Source organism: Candoia aspera, chromosome 2 (genome assembly GCF_035149785.1).
Source record: "Candoia aspera isolate rCanAsp1 chromosome 2, rCanAsp1.hap2, whole genome shotgun sequence".
NCBI lineage: Eukaryota > Metazoa > Chordata > Lepidosauria > Squamata > Boidae > Candoia > Candoia aspera.
This window is the reverse complement of record NC_086154.1, coordinates 2027296-2047074: the sequence shown is the minus strand read 5'-3', so window position 1 is coordinate 2047074 and position 19779 is coordinate 2027296. Positions and strand designations below refer to the sequence as shown.

At 46.1% G+C, this 19779-nt stretch overlaps 2 protein-coding genes across 4 annotated transcripts in view; one reads left to right on the top strand and one right to left on the bottom strand.

Annotated features, from left to right (window-relative positions):
- LOC134491916 (zinc finger protein 91-like) overlaps positions 1-19779 on the top strand; it is a 485354-nt gene that overhangs the window by 78728 nt on the left and 386847 nt on the right. The window lies entirely within an intron of this gene.
- Positions 1-19779, bottom strand: part of LOC134492347 (zinc finger protein 91-like) — a 54198-nt gene that overhangs the window by 13613 nt on the left and 20806 nt on the right. The window contains exons 7-8 of the mRNA XM_063296522.1: positions 17668-19305; positions 7324-8835 (exon numbers count right to left, since the gene is read on the bottom strand). Of these exons, the coding sequence (XP_063152592.1) occupies positions 7324-8835; positions 17668-19305 (3150 nt within the window). The remainder of the gene's footprint in view (positions 1-7323; positions 8836-17667; positions 19306-19779) is intronic.

The window sequence follows — 19779 nt, the reverse complement described above, 5'->3', positions numbered from 1 at the left end:
CTGCCCGGGGCATTCTTCAGAGAAGGCTGGAAGCGCGCGCGCCCCTCGTCCGGTGTCCGATTCTGCACCCCCCGCCCCCGCCGCTGTGAGCCTTGGGCCGAGCCTTCCCAGGAGGCCAAGGGGCTGCAGGGAAGTCTTGCAGGGATGGAGGCCCAGATGTGACTCCGGAGTTCAGCGAGCGGGGGCTCTTCGCGCCCAGAGGGGTCCCGCGCTGGAGGCGTGCCTGGAGACAGGCAAAGTGTTCATCCGGCTTCTGAGTCCTGGGAAGCGGGGAGCCCGGGGTCCCATGTTCCCCTGCCGCCCCTTTCCGTGCACAGGCCAGGCAGTGGGGAAGGCAGAGCTCCAGACCGGCGCCGTTGCCCCCAGAAGAGAGATCAGGATCGCCAGAATGGAGGGGGCCATTTGCCCTCCATTCCTGGGGAAAACCCCTGCCTGGGGGGCGGGAGGGACGGGAGAGGTTGGCTTTGCAAACCCCACAGATTTGTGCCTCCGAGTCAGTCTGGACTCCTGCACAATTTCCTGGAAATTTCTTGGCAACAGTTTCAGAAGGGGTTGCCTTGGTAGTCCCTCCTGCTGGCTTTGTGTGCAAGGCTGGAACTCAGCGTGCAAGGACTTGTGTGCAAGAACTGGAACTCGGTTTCCTGCCTGGTTTCCACCTTTCACCGCTACGGGGAACTGATTGTCCCTGCAGGCAAAATGTTGGAGATGCAGTTGGGACTGAGGTGCAGCATTCATCCTATGTGCCTGTGTATTAGGCCAGTTCATGATCTGGGAGTTGAGTCCACACATCTTAAATTGGCCAAGTTTGAAAAACACTGGATTTGGCTAAAAAGCAGGAAATGTGGCCAGGAGATGCATGAATCAGGACATCCTGTTAAGCTGGAGCTTTTTTATTCATTCAGGTATTTGTTCTATATGCATTGGATTGATTTATAGAGCCAATCATCTCAATTGCTGTTTGTGACCTCAGACATTTGTGATTTGGATTGTTTAAGGGTTGTTCTTCGCTTTGTACATGGTCGTAGAGCTTGTTTGAATAAATAAGTAGGAAATAAAAATCCAAAACATATTTTAAATGTATTTATCCAACACTTTGAGTCCTTGATAGAGGCTGATCCAGACGGCTTCTCCTGAATTTCCCCCAGATGCAGATAAATCAGGGTACCTAATGAGATTCTCGTCCCTCTTCCCAGAGATTTTTGGGTTCATAATACTTTCTTCTTTTGATTTTTTCTTTGGAGGAGGACACTCAGTAGTTAAATAAGTCACCCTGTGTTTCTGGAAGTTTCTTTTGTTTTTCATTTCAGAGATGTAAGCTGGAAATCTTTCATGCTTCCTCTGGAGACTAAAGTATCTTGTAAGGGAAGAGAGCTGAATGGCCTTGGGAGACTTGTCCAAGACCTCTTCATGAACTTCAGGTCTGGTGAATAGAAAGACCTGTGAAGATCAAAGGTCTTAAGCTCCCCACTCATATTTCCTGAGGGATATTTCCTACTCAACTCCTAAGTAAAACAGGTTTTTCTTAACTAATCAAAGAGAATATCTGTAGCTCACGGTTTAGAAGGAACAGAAGATACAAGGAACTTCATTTTTCACCAAAGATGAATGTAACTGGACCAACGAATAAAGTTCTTTTAATTATCTTTAAACCTACTATGTCTAAGTGTGTGATTCTTTATGCTTGGGAGGGCTGAATGTGTAAGATCAATAACCTGTGTTTCTCTGGCATGCTCATTGAAGCTATTTTAAGGTAATATTCTTTTTCTGTGCCAGCTTCTCAGCCTTTCAGGGTTTCAGAGGCTCATGCTGGTTTGAAGCTGTTTATTCAAATGCTGCTCATTGATGGTTCTGGGCCAAACTAGAGAATAAGAAATGAGCTGAAAAGAATAGAAGTTAGCTCCATTCTTTTTAAACGGCTTTTTAACCACTTTTCTCTCCCTTTAAATTCTTCGTTTCACTAATTGTAACTAAATCTCTTTTTTTTCTTGCATTGTCACCTCCAAATGTAGAGGAATCTCTACAAACCAGTGGAAGTCTTCAGCTCTTTTGGCTAGAACAAAATTTGTACTTCCCTCTTCTCTGTTCATTAATGATCTAAAGATATTCTGGCTGCCTTAAATTCTCCAGAGGTCTTAAGCTTCCTGCTCATATTTCCTGAGGCATATTCCTTACTCAACCCCTACATAAAACCATTTTTTTCTTTTCTTTTTCTTTTTTTTGCCCCATGGTATTTGAGCTTTATACACTTTTCACTACTTGCCTGCCTTCATTTTGTAAGTCCACCTTTTCTCCAGTCATGTACGAGACGCCATTCTCCCACTCTTAATTTCTCTACCACAGCACCTTTTTTGAGGTAAAATTTATAGAACATCTATGATTTGAGCTCTTTCCCCAATTTGAAACTTGTTTTCTTTCCATATTTCTTCAGGATTATTCCCATTGTTATGGGCTGCTACTCGGTGTTTCAGACCATCATTAGCCACCCAGAATCATGAATCTGAGAAGGGCAGCTTTATAAATTGAACTAAATAATAATCAATACAACGCTGCTTCCCCCCCATGACCCTGCCAGCCCCGTCTTCTATCACTTCAGGCCGGAGTTTGTTAACAACTGCGAGACACAAGCTGTGTTTCAAAAAGAGGCATGTTGTTTTTTTGACCGGCCTGCCATTTCTGACGGGATCTTGCTCATTTTTGAGGCCGCCTCAAATCTCTCTCTATCCTTCAGAGTGTCTGTTCTTGAGCAAATGAGTTTTGACGTGCTGGAGATGCCACCACCTTTCTTAGACTGGCAAAGTTTCAGAGTCCCCTCTAATAGTAACGAGTCGGAGGTTCATTTATGCCAACTGTCTTTGTTAGCTGGCGGGCCACGTGCACTTGCACCTCCTGTGTGCCTTCTAGTGTCCTGAGCCTGTCCTTTGCTGCTGCTGCTGCTGCTGCTGCTGCTGCTGCTGCTGCTCTCCCCAGTTCCAAACACCGAGCCAATGTCAGATCAGGCTCCTGCAACAGCCTTTCCCGGAGATGCGAATCCGTAGTCCCACAGACAATTCTGTCTCCTGATAAGGGAGTCTCAGAATTACCCCAGAATCGCCCCAGAATTACAGGCAAGGTCCCAGTAGAGTGCAAACTCCTCTTTCCAATGCTGCCACGCCTGAGCAAGGTCGGGAGCGTTGAAATCCAGTGGCGCAGGGGGCTGCAAGCCACGCTCCATGCTTCCTGAAGTTGTTTCTTTGCTTGGCGCTTGCCGCTGTGCTAATCCTCCAAAGTGGGTTCAGTTGTTAACTTCTGACACCATGTTTCAAAGTCTCCTCTAATAACAGTGAGTCGGAAGTTCATTTCTCCTGTTCTGACTACTTGTTGAATAAAACACGAACTACTTCCAGGGCCAAAGGCCGTACTTCCCAGCAGAGGGTGTGCTTCCTCAATCTCCGCTCTTCCTCTCTGTTACCACCTTTGTCCTCCTGACTCTACCACTTAGTTCCACCTATTGATACAGGCAATAAGTTAGAGGGGCCCTTTCCTTCCCCGGTTGGAATATTTTATTTGCTTGCAATGGTGTGATAGAAGATTTTACATATATAAAACTTACATGCAAATATATATTTAGTATTAATATATTAGAACATTTGCAATTTCATTATGGCTCTGAAACCATGTTTTATTTCCTTGAAGAGTCGTGTTGGCTTCCTTACTCTTCCTTTCTAACAGGCCTTGATAGAGAGCTGTGCCCATAGAAACAAGATAAGGTGTACATTCCAAAAATAGCTTTGCCAGAGGAAAAGTATTGTTTAATAACGGTCAAGGGGCCCTGGCAAGGGTGGAAGGAAGCCCCTTATGTGGAATGGTGTTAAGATGGAGTGAAGGAAGTGTTGGCCGAATCTTGGCTTCCCCTTAGGTACGTTTGCCCGGTGCGGAAAGACCAATCACCACTCAGGGCAGGAAGAATCAAAGCTCGTTTATTGAAGACATCTGCAACAAAGGAGGACTCCTCTCCTATGAGTGGGAGCCCCAGCTACAGCACGAGGTAGCCTGTTGTACACAATCTGTAGGTGTGTCCCTCCTGGATCGACTAATTTTTGTCACATTTGTCAAGCATGCACACTTGCTTACATGTTATATAACCTAACTTCCTCATGTATTAATTAACAAAGGGGAAGAGGTGGTGAAAGAAGAGGAGAAGGAGAAGGAAATAGAGTTCCAGGTTAAGGAGAGAGCACACCCTTTCATCCAATCCCAAGGAGAAAACACAGACTCAGTAAAAGATGCAGAGACTCTTTATTAACACTAATCTAATGATGATGATTAATAGCCCCCAGGCCAAGAAGGCAGCCAGAGCAGAAAACAAAGGCAGCTTGGGCTGGAAGGGAGATGGGCACGAAAGGGGCCATTCTCTTGGGACTTGGACTCCATCAACCTATGCAACTGTTGCTGAAATCCATTCTGTGGTTGCCTTCGTGGTGGTTGTGCCCCACCTCAAAAGCCAAAGAAGCGTCTCCAGTTCTGGAGCGATGGTTAGTCTGCAGAAAATGAGGGGAAGAAATGATCAGCTAGAAAAACAGGATTATGCCCAGCATGGATGAAGGAAGGAGGTGAAGGGAGAGAGAGAGAGAGAGAAACTGGATGGAGAGAATCAAGATTCCAGGATAGTGCTTGGAAGAGCTATCATTAATTAATCACTTAAACAATAACCAAATAAATGTAATAGGTTGAAGGCTGCAGTTACGTTGAGAGGCTTACTCCACTTCCAGCCATGTTTTAAAAGAACAAAGGTTTTCTGCAGCTGGGAGTTTTGCTTGCCTTCCAAATGGGTTTTTGTCCTGCTGTGTGGTTTCATAACTCTCCCAGGTTTCTTCATCTCCAAAGGCAGAGGAGTCGCTTCAGATGGATTTCCACCTCCTTCTTCCTGCAGCCTGTCTTGTATTTAGAGCTGAGTTGTTACGATTAGGCAATGAGACCGTGAGCAGGGCCTCCCAGCAAGTCTAGCAGAAACCTCAAATGGTGGACCATTCATTGGGACATCTCTGTCCAAAGTCAAAGATGGAGTCTCCCTGGAATCGTTAAGGTCTACAAACCTAAAACTACTCCACCTTGCCGAGATTCACTCAGTCTGTTCCTCCCCATCCAAACTCTGACAGCCTCTAGGTCAGCACTTCCACCACACCACCTGTTTGGCCCGGGGATGTGAAAATAACTGAGTATCATCAGCAGATGGAGGATACCAGACTCTAGGCCAGCAGATGACCTCCCCCAGCAGCTCCATGTAGACCTTAAAAAGGAGCGGTAAGTGGAGAGATCCCTGGAGCACGCAGAGAACAGAAGTCTCTGGGCAGGTCTCTCTTCCACCATCACCACCTCAGGGAGGAGGAGAACCACTGCAAAATGGTCCATTCCCACAGAGATGTTGCAGAAGAAGGCCAGGGTCTGTGGTACTGAAAGCCCGGAGAGATCAAGGAGGGTTGCACTCCACCAATCCTGCTCTCCCCATAAGTCCTCCCTAAGTGCAACCAACGCAATTTCTGTGCTGTATCCCGGCCGGAAACTGATTGCCAAGGAGCCAAGTCATCTGCTTTCTCTAAGGCTCTCTGCAGTTGCAGAGCGTCAGGCCTTTCAGGCCAGCCAGGTCAGGAATCGGACGCCACAAACCCTACTGGAGCTCTGCAATATTGTTGCGGGGTATAATGACAGAATCTTGAAAGCCCGTCAGAGTTTCCCGCTGACCTCTTTCCTAGTTAGTTTGAGTCTCTGGAGTAAGAAGAAGGCTGAATTCCATTTCCTGTCTGTTCCTTTGCTCCCTCTATGCAGGGATGGGACTTTCTCCAGAAACTTTCTTAAAAGTGGAAGGTTGGAGACATTCTAAAATTGTCAAAGCAGTTGGATTGAGGAGGATTCCTGATTAGGGGGGACACGACAGCCTCCTTCCTCCTGGCACTCCCTGGAAAACGCACCCTTTCTCCCCTCTTTGCCTGAGCACCTGCATCAGTATCAGATATCAGTATCACACTCCATCTCTCTCTTTCTGCTTTGATGGAGCTTGCGTTCCCTTTGGATCACAATACTGCTTCAGAGCCCAGAACCTCTCTGCTGCACCATTTCTGACTTTTTGGGAGGACAGAGAAGTGCAGGGTCCTCTGAGAAACTGTGACTGTATTCACGAATGGGAAAGGGAGGGGCAACGATTGTAAGGGAACTGGGCAAAAGAAGGAAAGTTTAAACTATGGGAAGGGACTGTGAATCAGCTGAATTTCTATCTGCAGGTCTGCTATAGCGGAAGAAACGCCAACAACGCTTTGCCTTGAAGAGGTGGAGCAGGGAGATGCAGCTCCTTCTACTGCCTGGGGAAGCAGCGCCTGTTAAATGTCTGCCTGTTCACATCCCTCCCAGAGGCATGATCAAGTGGAAATTGCAATAAACATACAGTTAATTTTTTTTCTCTTATTGATGTGCAATACCGTTGGCCACTTTCAAATGACTTCAAATAAAATTAAAATGGCACATGCCCATTGTTTTTGTTTTATTTATTTATCAAATTTATTCTCTGCCCATCTCACTCAGATAGTGACTCTGGGCGGGTTACATAAAACAGGAGTACAACATTAATTAAAATACAATAAAATAATAAAACACTAAAACAGTAGTAAAAAGTCTACTTAATGAATTCCGAAAAGGTGGTTAGGTTTTGTTGGTAATGTCACGAGCTCCCCCCCGCTCCCGGGCTGCCATCCTGTCATAAAAAGCAAGTCAGCAGCAGGAAGGGGCAGGCACGTGAAACACACCAGAGGGCCTGGAGCCATCCTGCCATAAAATAGAAAGCACACGTCAGCCCACTGATAGAAATCAGCAGTAAAGAACAAACGCACACGGAACCCGGCAACCTTGCCTTGTAAAAGCACCAACCCTCAGGCATGCCGTTCAGCACCCTGGACAGCAGACAGCACGCCATCAGGTCGGCAGGGGATTCTCCCTGGGAGGTGCAAGGCCGGGGAGGAAGCAGGGCGCCAAAAGCTTTTATGGGAGCCCCGAGACTTTGATGGGGAGGGGGACGAATGTATTTATACTGTCGCTTGTGAATCACCAAGTTATTTGGATCTTTAACATGTTTTGAGTTGCTTGCCCAATAAAGACTTCCATGTACCAAACTGGTCTGTACCAAGAGTGCTGATTCGTTGGGCTTAGAACCAGAGCCATGATAGGTAAATTCATCTCTCTGGGGCAGAGGGCTGTCCAGGCCAGACTCAAAAACCCCTTCCTTTCCTAGTTCACTACAAGCAATTAGGATATGCATAGATTTAACCAAGTAAATCTAGAATTTCCATGGATCGTCACCCACATGGATCTGTGTATGGGAAATGAGGTCACTGCTCCTCCTGAAGCCCTTTCCACACTCCACACATTTATATGGCGTCTTCCGTACGTGGATCCTTTTATGTCTCCTAAGGGCTCCCTTCCCACAGAAGTCCTTTCCATGCTCTATGCACTTATATGGCTTCTCCACCGTATGTATTCTTTTATGGGAAGTAAGATGACTGCTATTGTTAAAGCTCTTTCCACACTCCATGCATTTATATGGTTTCTCCCCTGTGTGGATTCTTTTATGATAAGTAAGGGAATTACTATGTCTGAAGTTCTTTCCACACTCTTTGCATTCATGTGGTTTCTCTCCTGTGTGGATCCTTTTATGGGGAATAAGTTGACTGCCATGAGTAAAGGCCTTTCCACACTCCGTGCATTGATATGGCTTCTCTCCTGTGTGGATCCTTTTATGAGATGCAAGGGAACGGCTTTCACTGAAACTTTTTCCACACTCCATGCACTCATATGGCTTCCCACCTGTGTGGATCCTTTTATGGGAAGTAAGTTGACTGCAATTAGTAAAGGTCTTTCCACAGTGCACACATTTATATGGTTTCTCTCCTGTGTGGATCCTTTTATGAGATGCAAGGGAATGGCTCACACTGAAACTTTTCCCACACTCCATGCACTTATATGGCTTCTCCCCTGTGTGAGTCCTTTTATGGGAAGTAAGTTGACTATTATTAGTAAAGGTCTTTTCACACTCCATGCATTTATATGGCTTCTCCCCTGTGTGAATCCTTTTATGGGGAGTAAGTTGACTGCTATGAGTAAAGGTCTTTCCACACTCGGTGCATTGATATGGCTTCTCTCCTGTATGGATCCTTTTATGAGATGCAAGGGAACGGCTTTCACTGAAACTTTTTCCACACTCCATGCATTTATATGGCTTCTCCCCTGTGTGAATCCTTTTATGGGAAGTAAGTTGACTGCTATAAGTAAAGGTCTTTCCGCACTCCATGCATTTATACGGTTTCTCTCCTGTGTGGATTCTTTTATGGGGAATAAGTTGACTGTTATGCGTAAAGGTCCTTCCACACTCCATGCATTTGTATGGTTTCTCCCCTGTGTGGATTCTTTTATGGGAAGTAACTTGACTGCTATTAGTAAAAGACTTTCCACACTCCATGCATTTATATGGTTTTTCCCCTGTGTGGATCCTTTTATGGGGAATAAGCTGACTGTTATGCGTAAAGGTCCTTCCACACTCCATGCATTTGTATGGCTTTACTCCTGTGTGGATCCTTTTATGTGGTGTAAGGGAACGGCTATCACGGAAACTTTTCCCACAATCCATACATTGATACGGCTTCTCCCCTGTGTGGATCCTGTTATGTCTCATAAGGGATGTATTTTCACAGAAGCCCTTTCCACACTCCATGCACTTAAATGGTTTCTCTCCTGTGTGGATCCAGTTATGGGAAGTAACCTGACTGCTTCGTCTGAAGGTCTTTCCACATTCCAAACATTTATATGGCTTCTCTCCTGTGTGGATCCTTTTATGGCATGTAAGGGACCCATTTTCACGAGAAGGAGTGAAAGTCCAATTGTAATTTTTTCCATTCTCTCTGCATATATCATCTTCTCGTTTGGTTTGGGTTGGACAGTGTTCATTTACATCTAATTTGTCTTTGAACAGTTTTACACATTTCCCAATATGTTTTTTCTTTATTTTTCCTTGTTGGGCAAGAAAGTCTTCTATCTCAGCATCAATGGAAGATGAGGTTTCCTGATTCCAATTATTTGACTGGTCTCTCTCATGCCTTTCTAGTTCCATTTGAATTGCAGGCTTCTCCTTTCTGTCTCCATGCCTGATCATTTGGAACGGTTCCCCAGAATCTTTATTTTCCTGCCCTTTATTTCCTTCAAAGGAAAACAGAAATGAAAATTATAGCAAGGTTAGGGAAAAGATCAAACTGGAGGAAGTCATATGAATTTCCTTCTGAAATTTTGCCAAAGTCCAGTATCTTGCATGTTTCCTTGCTTACACTGGCATGGTATTAAAACGATAATTTCTTTAAAAACATCTAAAGCATCCTTTTTCTTTAGAATTATTACACTACCTTCCATTTGCTATTCATTTTTCTCTTGCCAAAATCACATGCTTGCAGAGAAGAAATCCTAGAGGTCTTCTGTTAACCCTAAACAGCATGTTTGCAATGGAGAAATGGCACCTTTTCACCCCTAATCCCAAGGCTCGGGACAGAAATGAAAAGGAAGAAGAGGCACCCACCCAAGAGCCTGAAGAAATGACAATCCTTCCTAGGATAGACATTTGGGCATCTGGGCATCTGTCTAAACATCTGGGCCCCAAGAGCTGAAATCAGCATGATGGAGTAGAGCATCTCCTCAAGCCAAGGACTTAGGTTGTCACTCATATGTTTAAATGGAAATGGAAAAATTCACCAGATGAGAAATGGCATTGGATGCATCTAAGCAGAGAGCCATTGACCTCTTTCCTTCCTCGGAGCAGGAGAAGGCTGGACCTTTTCCTTCTCCCTCCCAGGAGATGACATCTGGTGGGGGATTTTTTAAGAAGGAACAGCTGATGGCATCTGACTGCCAAATGTCTTCCCGAACTCTCTGAGTGGAGAGTAGCAAACCCTTACTCAGAGAGGCCACATTCCTACAATTCTCCATCATGACTTCCCGATGTAGTGCTTTTTGGCGAGGATCCAGCCGAGACCACTCCTCCTCAGAGAAATACACAGCCACCTCCTCGAAGGACACAGGACCTTCCTGAACAATGAAAAGAAGAACAGAACAGGAGGATTTGCAAGATCTGCCCTATTGTTCACAAATTCCCAAAGCAAAGATGTCCACTAACTTAAATGGCGATGCTTGGTTGGATTCGAAGCTTTGGGTGAGATTTCAGTCAAAGGTTTTACCAACTTGATTGATTCTGCAGGACTGTCAATGCCATTCAGTGAGAGCAACCCCAGTTTCCTTCTGAATACATCCATCCATCCTCAAGACTCAGCGTCTGAAGAGGATCAACTGGCAGATGGGCCTTTGAAACCCCACCTGTCAGTGACTCCAATGCATCCTGTGTTAGCAGAAGGAAAGGGGGTGGGGGAGAACTTTCTAGCACTTCAGCCAATGACTTATGGCTTTCCCAGAAGGACCGATCCTGCCCATGCTTAATACCTTCACGAAAGGGCTGGGAGAGCACAGCCAGGGATTTGCCATCAGTATCAAGAGACACACAACCCAGTTTCTGATCGTCCTCAGATTAGAAAGCAGAGAAAGTTTCCTGGGAAGGACATTTCTCAGCCTTTTTAAAGCTGGATTGTTTGGCGTCCAAATCCAGGCACAAATCAGAGGATTAGAAATTCCTTTGCAAGACAAAACTGCCTTGATTACATGCTTTTTCAGAACATTTTTTACTTAGAGACTTTTCTATCTGGCCGCATTTGTTGGATTTTAATCGTCTGTCTTATCTTCTAATCTGATGTGCTTTTTTCTTATCACTTATTGTAAACAAGGCTTTTTAAAAATGTTAACATGCCAGTGTGATTATTTAGTTATTTTTGAACAGCCTTGCAAAATTCCAACTTAAAGAATTAGAAAAATAATGGGTCTCTGTTTAGAAGTTGCTACTGCTGTGACAACATTATTCCTATTTTAGTTAAGTACTAGTCTTTAAATAATCTTACAATAGAAATTACAAACCATGTGTACCTCAACAACAGACATCCGAGAAGGCTAAGAGAATTGAGACCAACTTGAATTTTCTATTTTGCTCAGGAATACGAAAATACCTGGGCCCAAACAAAAGGGAAAAATGGAAGGAGAGAGTGCTGTGTACACCAGCTTGACCTGCTGAGAATACAACTCTAATCAATAAATTTCCTCCACTTACTTGACTTAGAGGTTCAACAACTGCTGCAACTCCACCATAAGGAGGAGACAATTTCGTTCTACTCTTCCCTGTGAGGGAGACAGAATTTTAAAATATATAATTACTAATATAGGAGGAGGTATTCTAAAGGAGAGAAGACACAGAGAACATGAGACAGCTGGGATCTCTCTGGGGGATGGGAGGACCTTTGATTACCTCCTGAGGTGTCCTGATTTGGATCTTCCCGAGAGATCCTCCTGAAAAACTGCTCCAGAGGGGGATTGGATGGATTCCTCCTTCCCGCAGGATCTCTGATCTCCACAGCAAAGGACTTGAAATAGTAGGCAGGAGAAAAGAAGAAGAATTAACGGACATCGCACATCGTCAAGTGGACCGAGGCTATCCCAAAACTATCCTCTGGAATGGAGAACAATGTCCTACAAGAATTAGGGAAACATCTCCACGTAGTATGAATGCCAGGAGCCTCTGGGAGGGAGGGGTTAAGGATTCAAACACATTGTTTTTTCCTTTCAACCCCCTTCTGGGCTCCCAAGATGAGGGTCTCTCACCTGCAACCCGACCTGCCCCTTCCGCTCCTCCGCCTGGCTCAGGAGGAAGCCCTCGGCCAGGGCCACCGCCTGGCAGCTGGTCTCTGCTCCGCACTCCCGCACCCAGCGCTCCACCTGCAGGGACAGCAGGGCCAGGAACTGCTCCAGAACAACCAGGTCCAGCATCTGCGCTTTGGTGTGCTTTTCTGCTCTCAACCATCGACTACACAAGGAGTGGAGCCGACTGCAAAGACCGCGGGGACCCTCGGCCTCCTGGTATTGGACGCTCCTGCAGTTCCAGGGCTGAGCTTCTGAACGGCTGGTTTCCTCCTCCAGGGTCTTCTGCCCAGTTCTTGCCCAGATCTCCCCAGAGCTCCCAGGCTGAGCAGCAGAAGGGCCTTTTCCAGTTCCCTCACCTGCTAAAGGTCGTCCCTCCATTCTTTCTCTGCCCTGTAACACAACTCCGAATCGGTCCGAGGAATCTTGTGGGTCTCCAAACGCCTTTTCATTCGTAGGTCTGTCTCTCTAGCTGCAGGAATGACCCCAGCAGGCCATTCAGCCCCCTTTGCCCAAGAGCTAATTTTGTCTGTACGTGAGGACGTACAAATGGCTCCCAGTTTCTGTATCTGAGATGGAAAAGAAAACAAATTCCAAGAATTAGAAGGTGGTGGATTTAACCATTGAACAATACCCATCAAGGAAGGAAGTGTTTTTCTGACCTAGTATAGACTGCAGTGGCATTGAGCAGATTGGTCATCTGTGTGTGTTTGTGTGTGTGCACATACCTGAAAAATATGGGATTGACTTCCATCAGGGACTTGGAATACCCAATAGATGGATTTGGGAGCTTTTTCTAATTCATTTTTCTCACAAGGAAGGGCTTGCTTTTTAAAAACCTAGATCTACCTTCACCTACAAGCAGGGTTCACACAACACGCCAAACCCCAAAAAGGTTAACAAACCAGGAAGGTTCAGTTCCCATAAAATGAAGTGCCAGTGAAAAGACCCTGGCTTAGGATGTTCCGTTTCCCTTTCTTCAGGGTCTGCCTTTTAAGAGCCAAGTCACGCTGTTGCACGCAGGGAGGGTCACACAACATGCCCAAGCCCAGACAGGTCAACCAGCCGCAGGGGCCGAGTTCACCTGAATCGCAGGGCCTAAAAGAACGTAGCCTGAGACGGTGCCCCGGTTCACTCGCCCTCCTAAGCCGCGCTGGACGGGCGGGGACCCGACCCTGTTTCAGCCTCGTCCAGCACGCGGCGGGAGCGCAGGCGCGGAGTCTCCGGCGTCGCCCTCCGTGCAAAGCCGTTCCTGCTTGCTGCTCGAGATCCGCGCTGCAAACTCTCCCTCTCCCCCCCCCCCTCGGGGGCTCTTCCCAGGAAATGGGGCGGGAGGGGCTCCCTGGATCCCCTCCCCCTTCTTGCGGACCCTGGACTTGTTCCCGGGGAATCACGGCTGGTCTGGAGCTGCGCTTCCCCCCTGCCTGCTACGTGCACGGAAAGGGACGGCAGGGGAACATGGGATCCGGGGTCTCCTGCTCCCAGGACTCAGAAGGTTGCACCCGGATGAGGACTTGGCATGTTTCTCGTCCTTCTTCAGCGCGAGAACCCTCCGCCCCTTCGCACGGAAGAGGCCCCCGCTCACCCAGGGTCGCTCTGGATCTCTCCCCAGCAAGACTTCCCTGCAGTCTTTTCCCTCCTGAGAAGCTCGAAGTGTTAAAGAGAGAGAGGGCAGCACCCTAGAGGAGCCAAACTTAGATGTCACTTCCCTCCCTCCCTCCCTCCCTCCTCTGGAAAGCCGCCTCTGCCATTCGCCCTCCAGTGGCCCAGTGCTGAAGCGCAGGGTGTCGCCCTCTTCTTTGCAGAGGAGCCCCCTGGTGGATTCTGTGTGCAATGCAGGTGCTCATGCAAAGAGGGGAGAAAGGGGGCATTTTCCATATGGGGGCCAGGAGGAAGGAGCCTGTTGGGTCCCCCCCCCCCCCCCCGCAATCAGGAAGCCTTGTCAATCCAACTGCTTTTGACAACTTTAGAATGTCTCCAATCTTCCATTTTTAAGAAAGATTCTGGAGAAAATTCCATCCCTGCGTAGAGGAAGCAGAGGGAGCAAAGGAACAGACAGGAAATGGAATTCAGCCTTGTTCTTACTCCAGAGACTCAAACTAACTAGGAAAGAGGTCAGCGGGAAACTCTGACGGGCTTTCAAGATTCTGTCATTATACCCCGCAACAATATTGCAGAGCTCCAATAGGGTTTGTGGCGTCCGATTCCTGACCTGGCTGGCCTGAAAGCCTGACGCTCTGCAACTGCAGAGAGCCTTAGAGAAAGCAAGTGGATTTGGCTCCTTGGCAATCAGTTTCCGGCCGGGATACAGCACAGAAATTGCGTTGGTTGCACTTATGGAGGACTTATGGGGAGAGCAGGATTGGTGGAGTGCAACCCTCCTTGATCTCTCAGGGGCTTTCAGTACCACAGACCCTGGCCGCCTTCTGCAACATCTCTGTGGGAATGGACCATTTCGCAGTGGTTCTCCTCCTCCCTGAGGTGGTGGTGGTGGAAGAGAGATCTGTCCAGAGACTTCTGTTCTGTGCGTGCTTTGGACTTTGGACAGAGATGTCCCAATGAATGGTCCACCATTTGGGGTTTCTGCTAGACTTGCTGGGAGGCCCTGCTCATGGTCTCTCATTGCCTAATCTCAACAACTGTCATGCACTGCCTACCGCTGAGTGAAACACAGACACTGATTCAGGGAAGAGCAGGTTAAGGTTTATTTCAGCGTAGTGCTAGACGAGAAAAAAGCTGAGAGTGAAGGGAGCGCGCTGGTGCGGTGTTTAAATATCCCGCGCCGGTCAGCGCCCCCCCACTTTGGGTTGCGTCATCACCCCTTAGTCCTGCATTCTTCCGAACCGGTAGGTGAAGGGTTGCAGGGCCCTTGCTGGTGCCCCGGGCTTCGCCCATAATCGGTTTCTTTCTCCGGCCGGTGATTGCTGTCAGCTGGGCGATCTCCGTTGCGCTTTACTGACAGCTTCAGGTGTGCCTCGTGATCCGCCCTGTCTTTGTCTTTCCTTCTTCCTCTTTTGTGTCCTGATGGCTGGGTCATCCGGCCGGGGCCATTCCCTTCTCCTCGGGGTCTGTGTCTGTTGTTGTGCGTGCTTTGCTTATCTTAAGTCCCTTCCTCTGTTTCTTAGGTATTGTCATGTGTGCCGTTGTGCTGATGCCTTCAGCTCAACGGTACTCATGACAACAACACAGTTCTCGATATAAGACAGGCTGCAGGAAGCAGGCCTGCAACTAGGGTCTGTGTCACCCAGGGCATGGATTCTGCGCCCATTTTGGACGCAGTTACAGTGGTGATAAGCGCACCGTTGGCGTTGCTGAAGGACCAGGTTAGGAATGGATCTTCCTGGAGAAATCTGTCTACGTCTTCACTAAGACAATTACTTTCCTTGGAGCAGAGGGGAGAGGGGGCAGGAAGCAACCCGAGGGGACTCTTACCCATCCTTGTGCCTGCCTCATCCCAGGAATAGGCATGCTTACCTCCTCCCCTTTCCTGGAAGGTATGACGCTCAGGGCATTTCTGCTGCCCGCAGGGGGGGCACCCACCAACCCCTCGGGCGCTCAGTCTAACAAATCCTGTAGTCCAGCCTTGGTTATTCGCTTTGGGTCTGGCGTCTGATTCCCGGCCATACAAGAAACTCTCTGGAGGAGGGGAGGCCGGGGCTGTGTCACCCTCCTGCCCAGCCACACCAAAACTCTGGATCCCAAGGCCGACTCACTCCGGGTGGGGAATTTTTAATAAAAACAGAGAGAGAGAGGATTTAACACATGTCTGGAAAGAAACCACACACTGATATTTAATTAATTATTTAAATCCAATCCAGACTTTTCCTTAGCCCTCGTCACACCAACGAAAGGCAAAAATTATTTATTTATATTTTTTATTAATTTATCAAATTTATCACCACCCATCTCCCCCACAAGGAGGGACTTGTGGCCCTGATGCTTAACAAAAGCCTTTTCCACATGCATTTCGGGGACTTCTCCTCATTCTGGCTCCTCTGGTGAGAGAGGAATTCTTCATCCCGAAGCTCTTTCCACACACTCCACATTGATATGCATATGATGACTCTCGCACCGCATGAGGGGCCTTTGACCAAAAGAAGGTTCTCTTCTTCTGCATTCAGACTGGTTGACTCAGGGCTCAGTTCTACCCTGTGGATGCGAGTCTGATTATTTTTTTTTTGGTATCTTCACATCCCAGAGGCACTTCCCCTTCTCATTTCTGCTGTTTGGTCAGGAGGAACTGAAGAAGTTTTCTGAAGTAGCTTTTCTTAATTACTTTTTATTTTGGTCCCCACGGGTTTCCAAAGGTCTCCCTTCTTGCTCGATCATTTGCAATGCCAGCACACTGGAGTCGTTTTCATTCTCATTCTCCTGAGTATCCCCAACTTGGGACAAAGGAAGGAAGGAAGGAAATTCATGAGAAATTTAAAGCACAAATCCACTTAGTTGTCACTTTTAATTCAATCTCAGAGTTATTCAGTGGGAGAATTCAGTATCACACTCCATCTCTCTCTCTGCTTTGATGGAGCTTGCGTTCCCTTTGGATCACAATACTGCTTCAGACCCCAGAACCTCTCTGCTGCACCATTTCCAACTTTTTGGGAGGACAGAGAAGTGTAGGGTCCTCTGAGAAACTGGGAGTGTATTAAGGAATGAGAAAGGAAGGGTGAAAATAACTCTAAGGGGACTAGGCGTAAGAAGGAAAGTTTAAGCTATGGGAAGGGACTGTGAATCAGCTGAATTTCTATCTGCAGGTCTGCTATAGCGGAAGAAACGCCAACAAAGCTTTGCCTTGAAGAGGTGGAGCAGGTTCCATTAATTAATGGAACTGGCAGAGATGGTGAAACTGAAAGTATTGATTAGAGAAAATAATTTGTCCGGTTTTATTTCTACGTGGAAACCACTTTTGGACTTTTTGCTTGCAACTGAAAAAAATGAAGTTTTGATTTTGGGTTTTGATGATTAGGTTCTTATAGTTTATAGAAATAATATTTTTATGGTTAGAAGCAGATTAAGAGGTTAACGTATTATGCATGTGTATCTGTGCTGAAGACAGTCAGAAGCCCCTCTTTTTGTATTTCGATGTATTTCTGCACTTTTTAGGAGGGGGTTGTCTTTCTTCAGTCTTTTTCTATACATTTGTATTTTACCTATATTTTGAAACTTTAATAAAGGTGTTTTTTTTAAAAAAAGGAAGAAGAAGAGATGCATCAGGCAGATGCAGCTGCTTCTACTGTTTGGGAAAGCAGCATTTGTTAAATGTCTGCCTGTTTGCATCCCTCCCAGAACCATGATTAAGTGGGAAGAACAACAGTTGGGGAGCAGGAAGCTCACTTCTAAAAACACAATAAAGACATCTCCAAAAAATTGCATAGTCCAGAATCTGAGATGCCTAAAATAGCCATTTTCTTGGAATTGATCTCAAAGTGGAAACTGGGATAAATGTAAACTTAAGAAAAAAGGTGGAAGAAACACCAACAACACTTTGTCTTGAAGAGATGCAGCAGGGAGATGCAGCTCTTTCTACTGCCTGGGGAAGCAGCATCTATTAAATGTCTGCCTGTTCACATCCCTCCCAGAACCAGGATCAACTGGCAACTGGGATAAATGTAAACTTAAAAAAAAATTTTTTTCTTATAGATGTGAAATAGCATTGGCTACCTTCAAATGAAGTACCTTCAAAAATCTGCTGTTCATAATTAAAAGAGCATATGCCCATTGTTTTTGTTTTCATTGGTAAATTCGTTTCTCTGGGGCGGCCAGTTACAAGGGTCAGACACAAAAAAAACCCGTCCTTTCCTGGTTCACTATAAGCAAATAGGAAATGCATAGATTTAACCAACTAAATGTAGAATTTACATGGATTCTCACCCAAATGGATCTGTGTATGGGAAATGAGGTCATGGCTCCTCCTGAAGCTCTTTCCACATCCCACACATTCGTAAGGTTTCTCCCCTGTGTGGATCCTTTTATGGGAAGTAAGATGACTTTTATTGTTAAAGCTCTTTCCACACACCATGCATTTATATGGTTTCTCCCCTGTGTGGATTCTTTTTTGATAAATAAGGGAATTACTATGTCTGAAGCTCTTTCCACACTCTTTGCATTCATGTGGTCTCTCCCCTGTGTGGATCCTTTTATGGGGAATAAGTTGACTGTTATGTGTAAAGGTCCTTCCACACTCCATGCACTTATATGGCTTCTCCCCTGTGTGGATCCATTTATGTCTTCTAAGGGATGCATTGTCACGGAAGCCCTTTCCACACTCCATGCATTTATATGGCTTCTCCCCTGTGTGGATCCTGTTATGGTAAGTAAGAGAGCGACTCATTCTAAAGCACTTTCCACATTCCACACATTTATGTGGCCTCTCTTCTGTGTGGATCTTTTTATGGAAAGTAAGAGTGCTGCTCTGAGCAAAGGTCTTTCCACATTCCATGCATTTATATGGCTTCTCCCCTGTGTGGGTCCTTTTATGGGAAGTAAGGTTACTGTTATGAGTAAAAGTCATTCCACACTCTATGCATTGATATGGCTTCTCCCCTGTGTGGACCCTTTCATGCTTCATACGAGATGCATTTTCACAGAAGCCCTTTCCACACTCTCTGCATTTATATGGCTTCTCCCCTGTGTGGATCCTTTCATGCTTCATACGAGATGCATTTTCACAGAAGCCCTTTCCACACTCAGTGCATTTATATGGCTTCTCCCCTGTGTGGATCCTTTCATGCTTCATACGAGATGCATTTTCACAGAAGCCCTTTCCACACTCTCTGCATTTATATGGCTTCTCCCCTGTATGGATCCTTTTATGGGAAATAAGACGACTGCTACATGTAAACCTCTTTCCACAGTCCATGCATTTATATGGCTTCTCCCCTGTGTGGATCCTTTCATGTTTCATACGAGATGCATTGTCATAGAACCCCTTTCCACACTCCGTGCATTTATGTGGCTTCTCCCCTGTGTGGATCCTTTTATGTCTCCTAAGGGAACCACACCGACTAAAGCTCTTTCCACACTCCATGCATTGATATGGCTTCTCCCCTGTGTGGATCCAGTTATGGGAAGTAAGTTGACTACTGCTTCTGAAGCTCTTTCCACACTCCATGCATTTATATGGCTTCTCTCCTGTGTGGATCCTTTTATGAGAAGTATGGGACCCATTTTCATGAGGAAGAGTGAAAGTCCAATTGTAATTTTTTCCATTGTCTCTACATATATAATCTTCTCCTTTGGCTTGGGATGGATAGGGTTCATGTGCGTCTAATTTGTCTTTGAATAGTTTTACACTTTTCCCAATATGTTTTTTCTTAATTTTTCCTTGTTGGGCAAGAAAGTCTTGCATCTGAGCATCAAGGGAAGAGGAGCTTTCCTGATGCCAATTCTTTGACTGGTTTCTCTCATGCTTTTCTAGTCCCATTTGAATTGCAGGCTGCTCCGTTCTGTCTCTGTGCCGTATCATTTGGAATGGTTCATTGGAATCTTTATTCTCCTGTCCATTATTTCCTTCAAAGGAAAGAGGGAAGTGATATGTATTTTCTTCCGAAATGTTGCCAAATCCCAATATATTGCACATTTTCATGTTTACAATGACATGGTCAGCTTTTAGGAAGATTCTTAAGGAAGAATCAGGGGAAGCATCCAAGGAGGTATTAGGAGAAAACCTAATTTTTAAGGGAGGGGGGCAATTATAGCAGAGACCTTTAAGAACTAAATCCATTTTGAAACTCATCCTTCCTACCCAAACTACCTTCCATTTGCTATTCAATTTTCTCTTGCCACAATCACATTCTCACAGAGAAAAAATCCTATAGTTCTTCTATTAGACAGGGAAGCATCTGGGCCCCAAAAGCTGAAATCAGTGTGATGGAGGTTAGTATCACAAGGAGTGAGTTTTTCACTGATATGTTTGAACAGAAATGGAAAAATTCACCAGATGAGAAGTGGCACAGGTTGTATCTAAGCAGAGAGCCATTGACC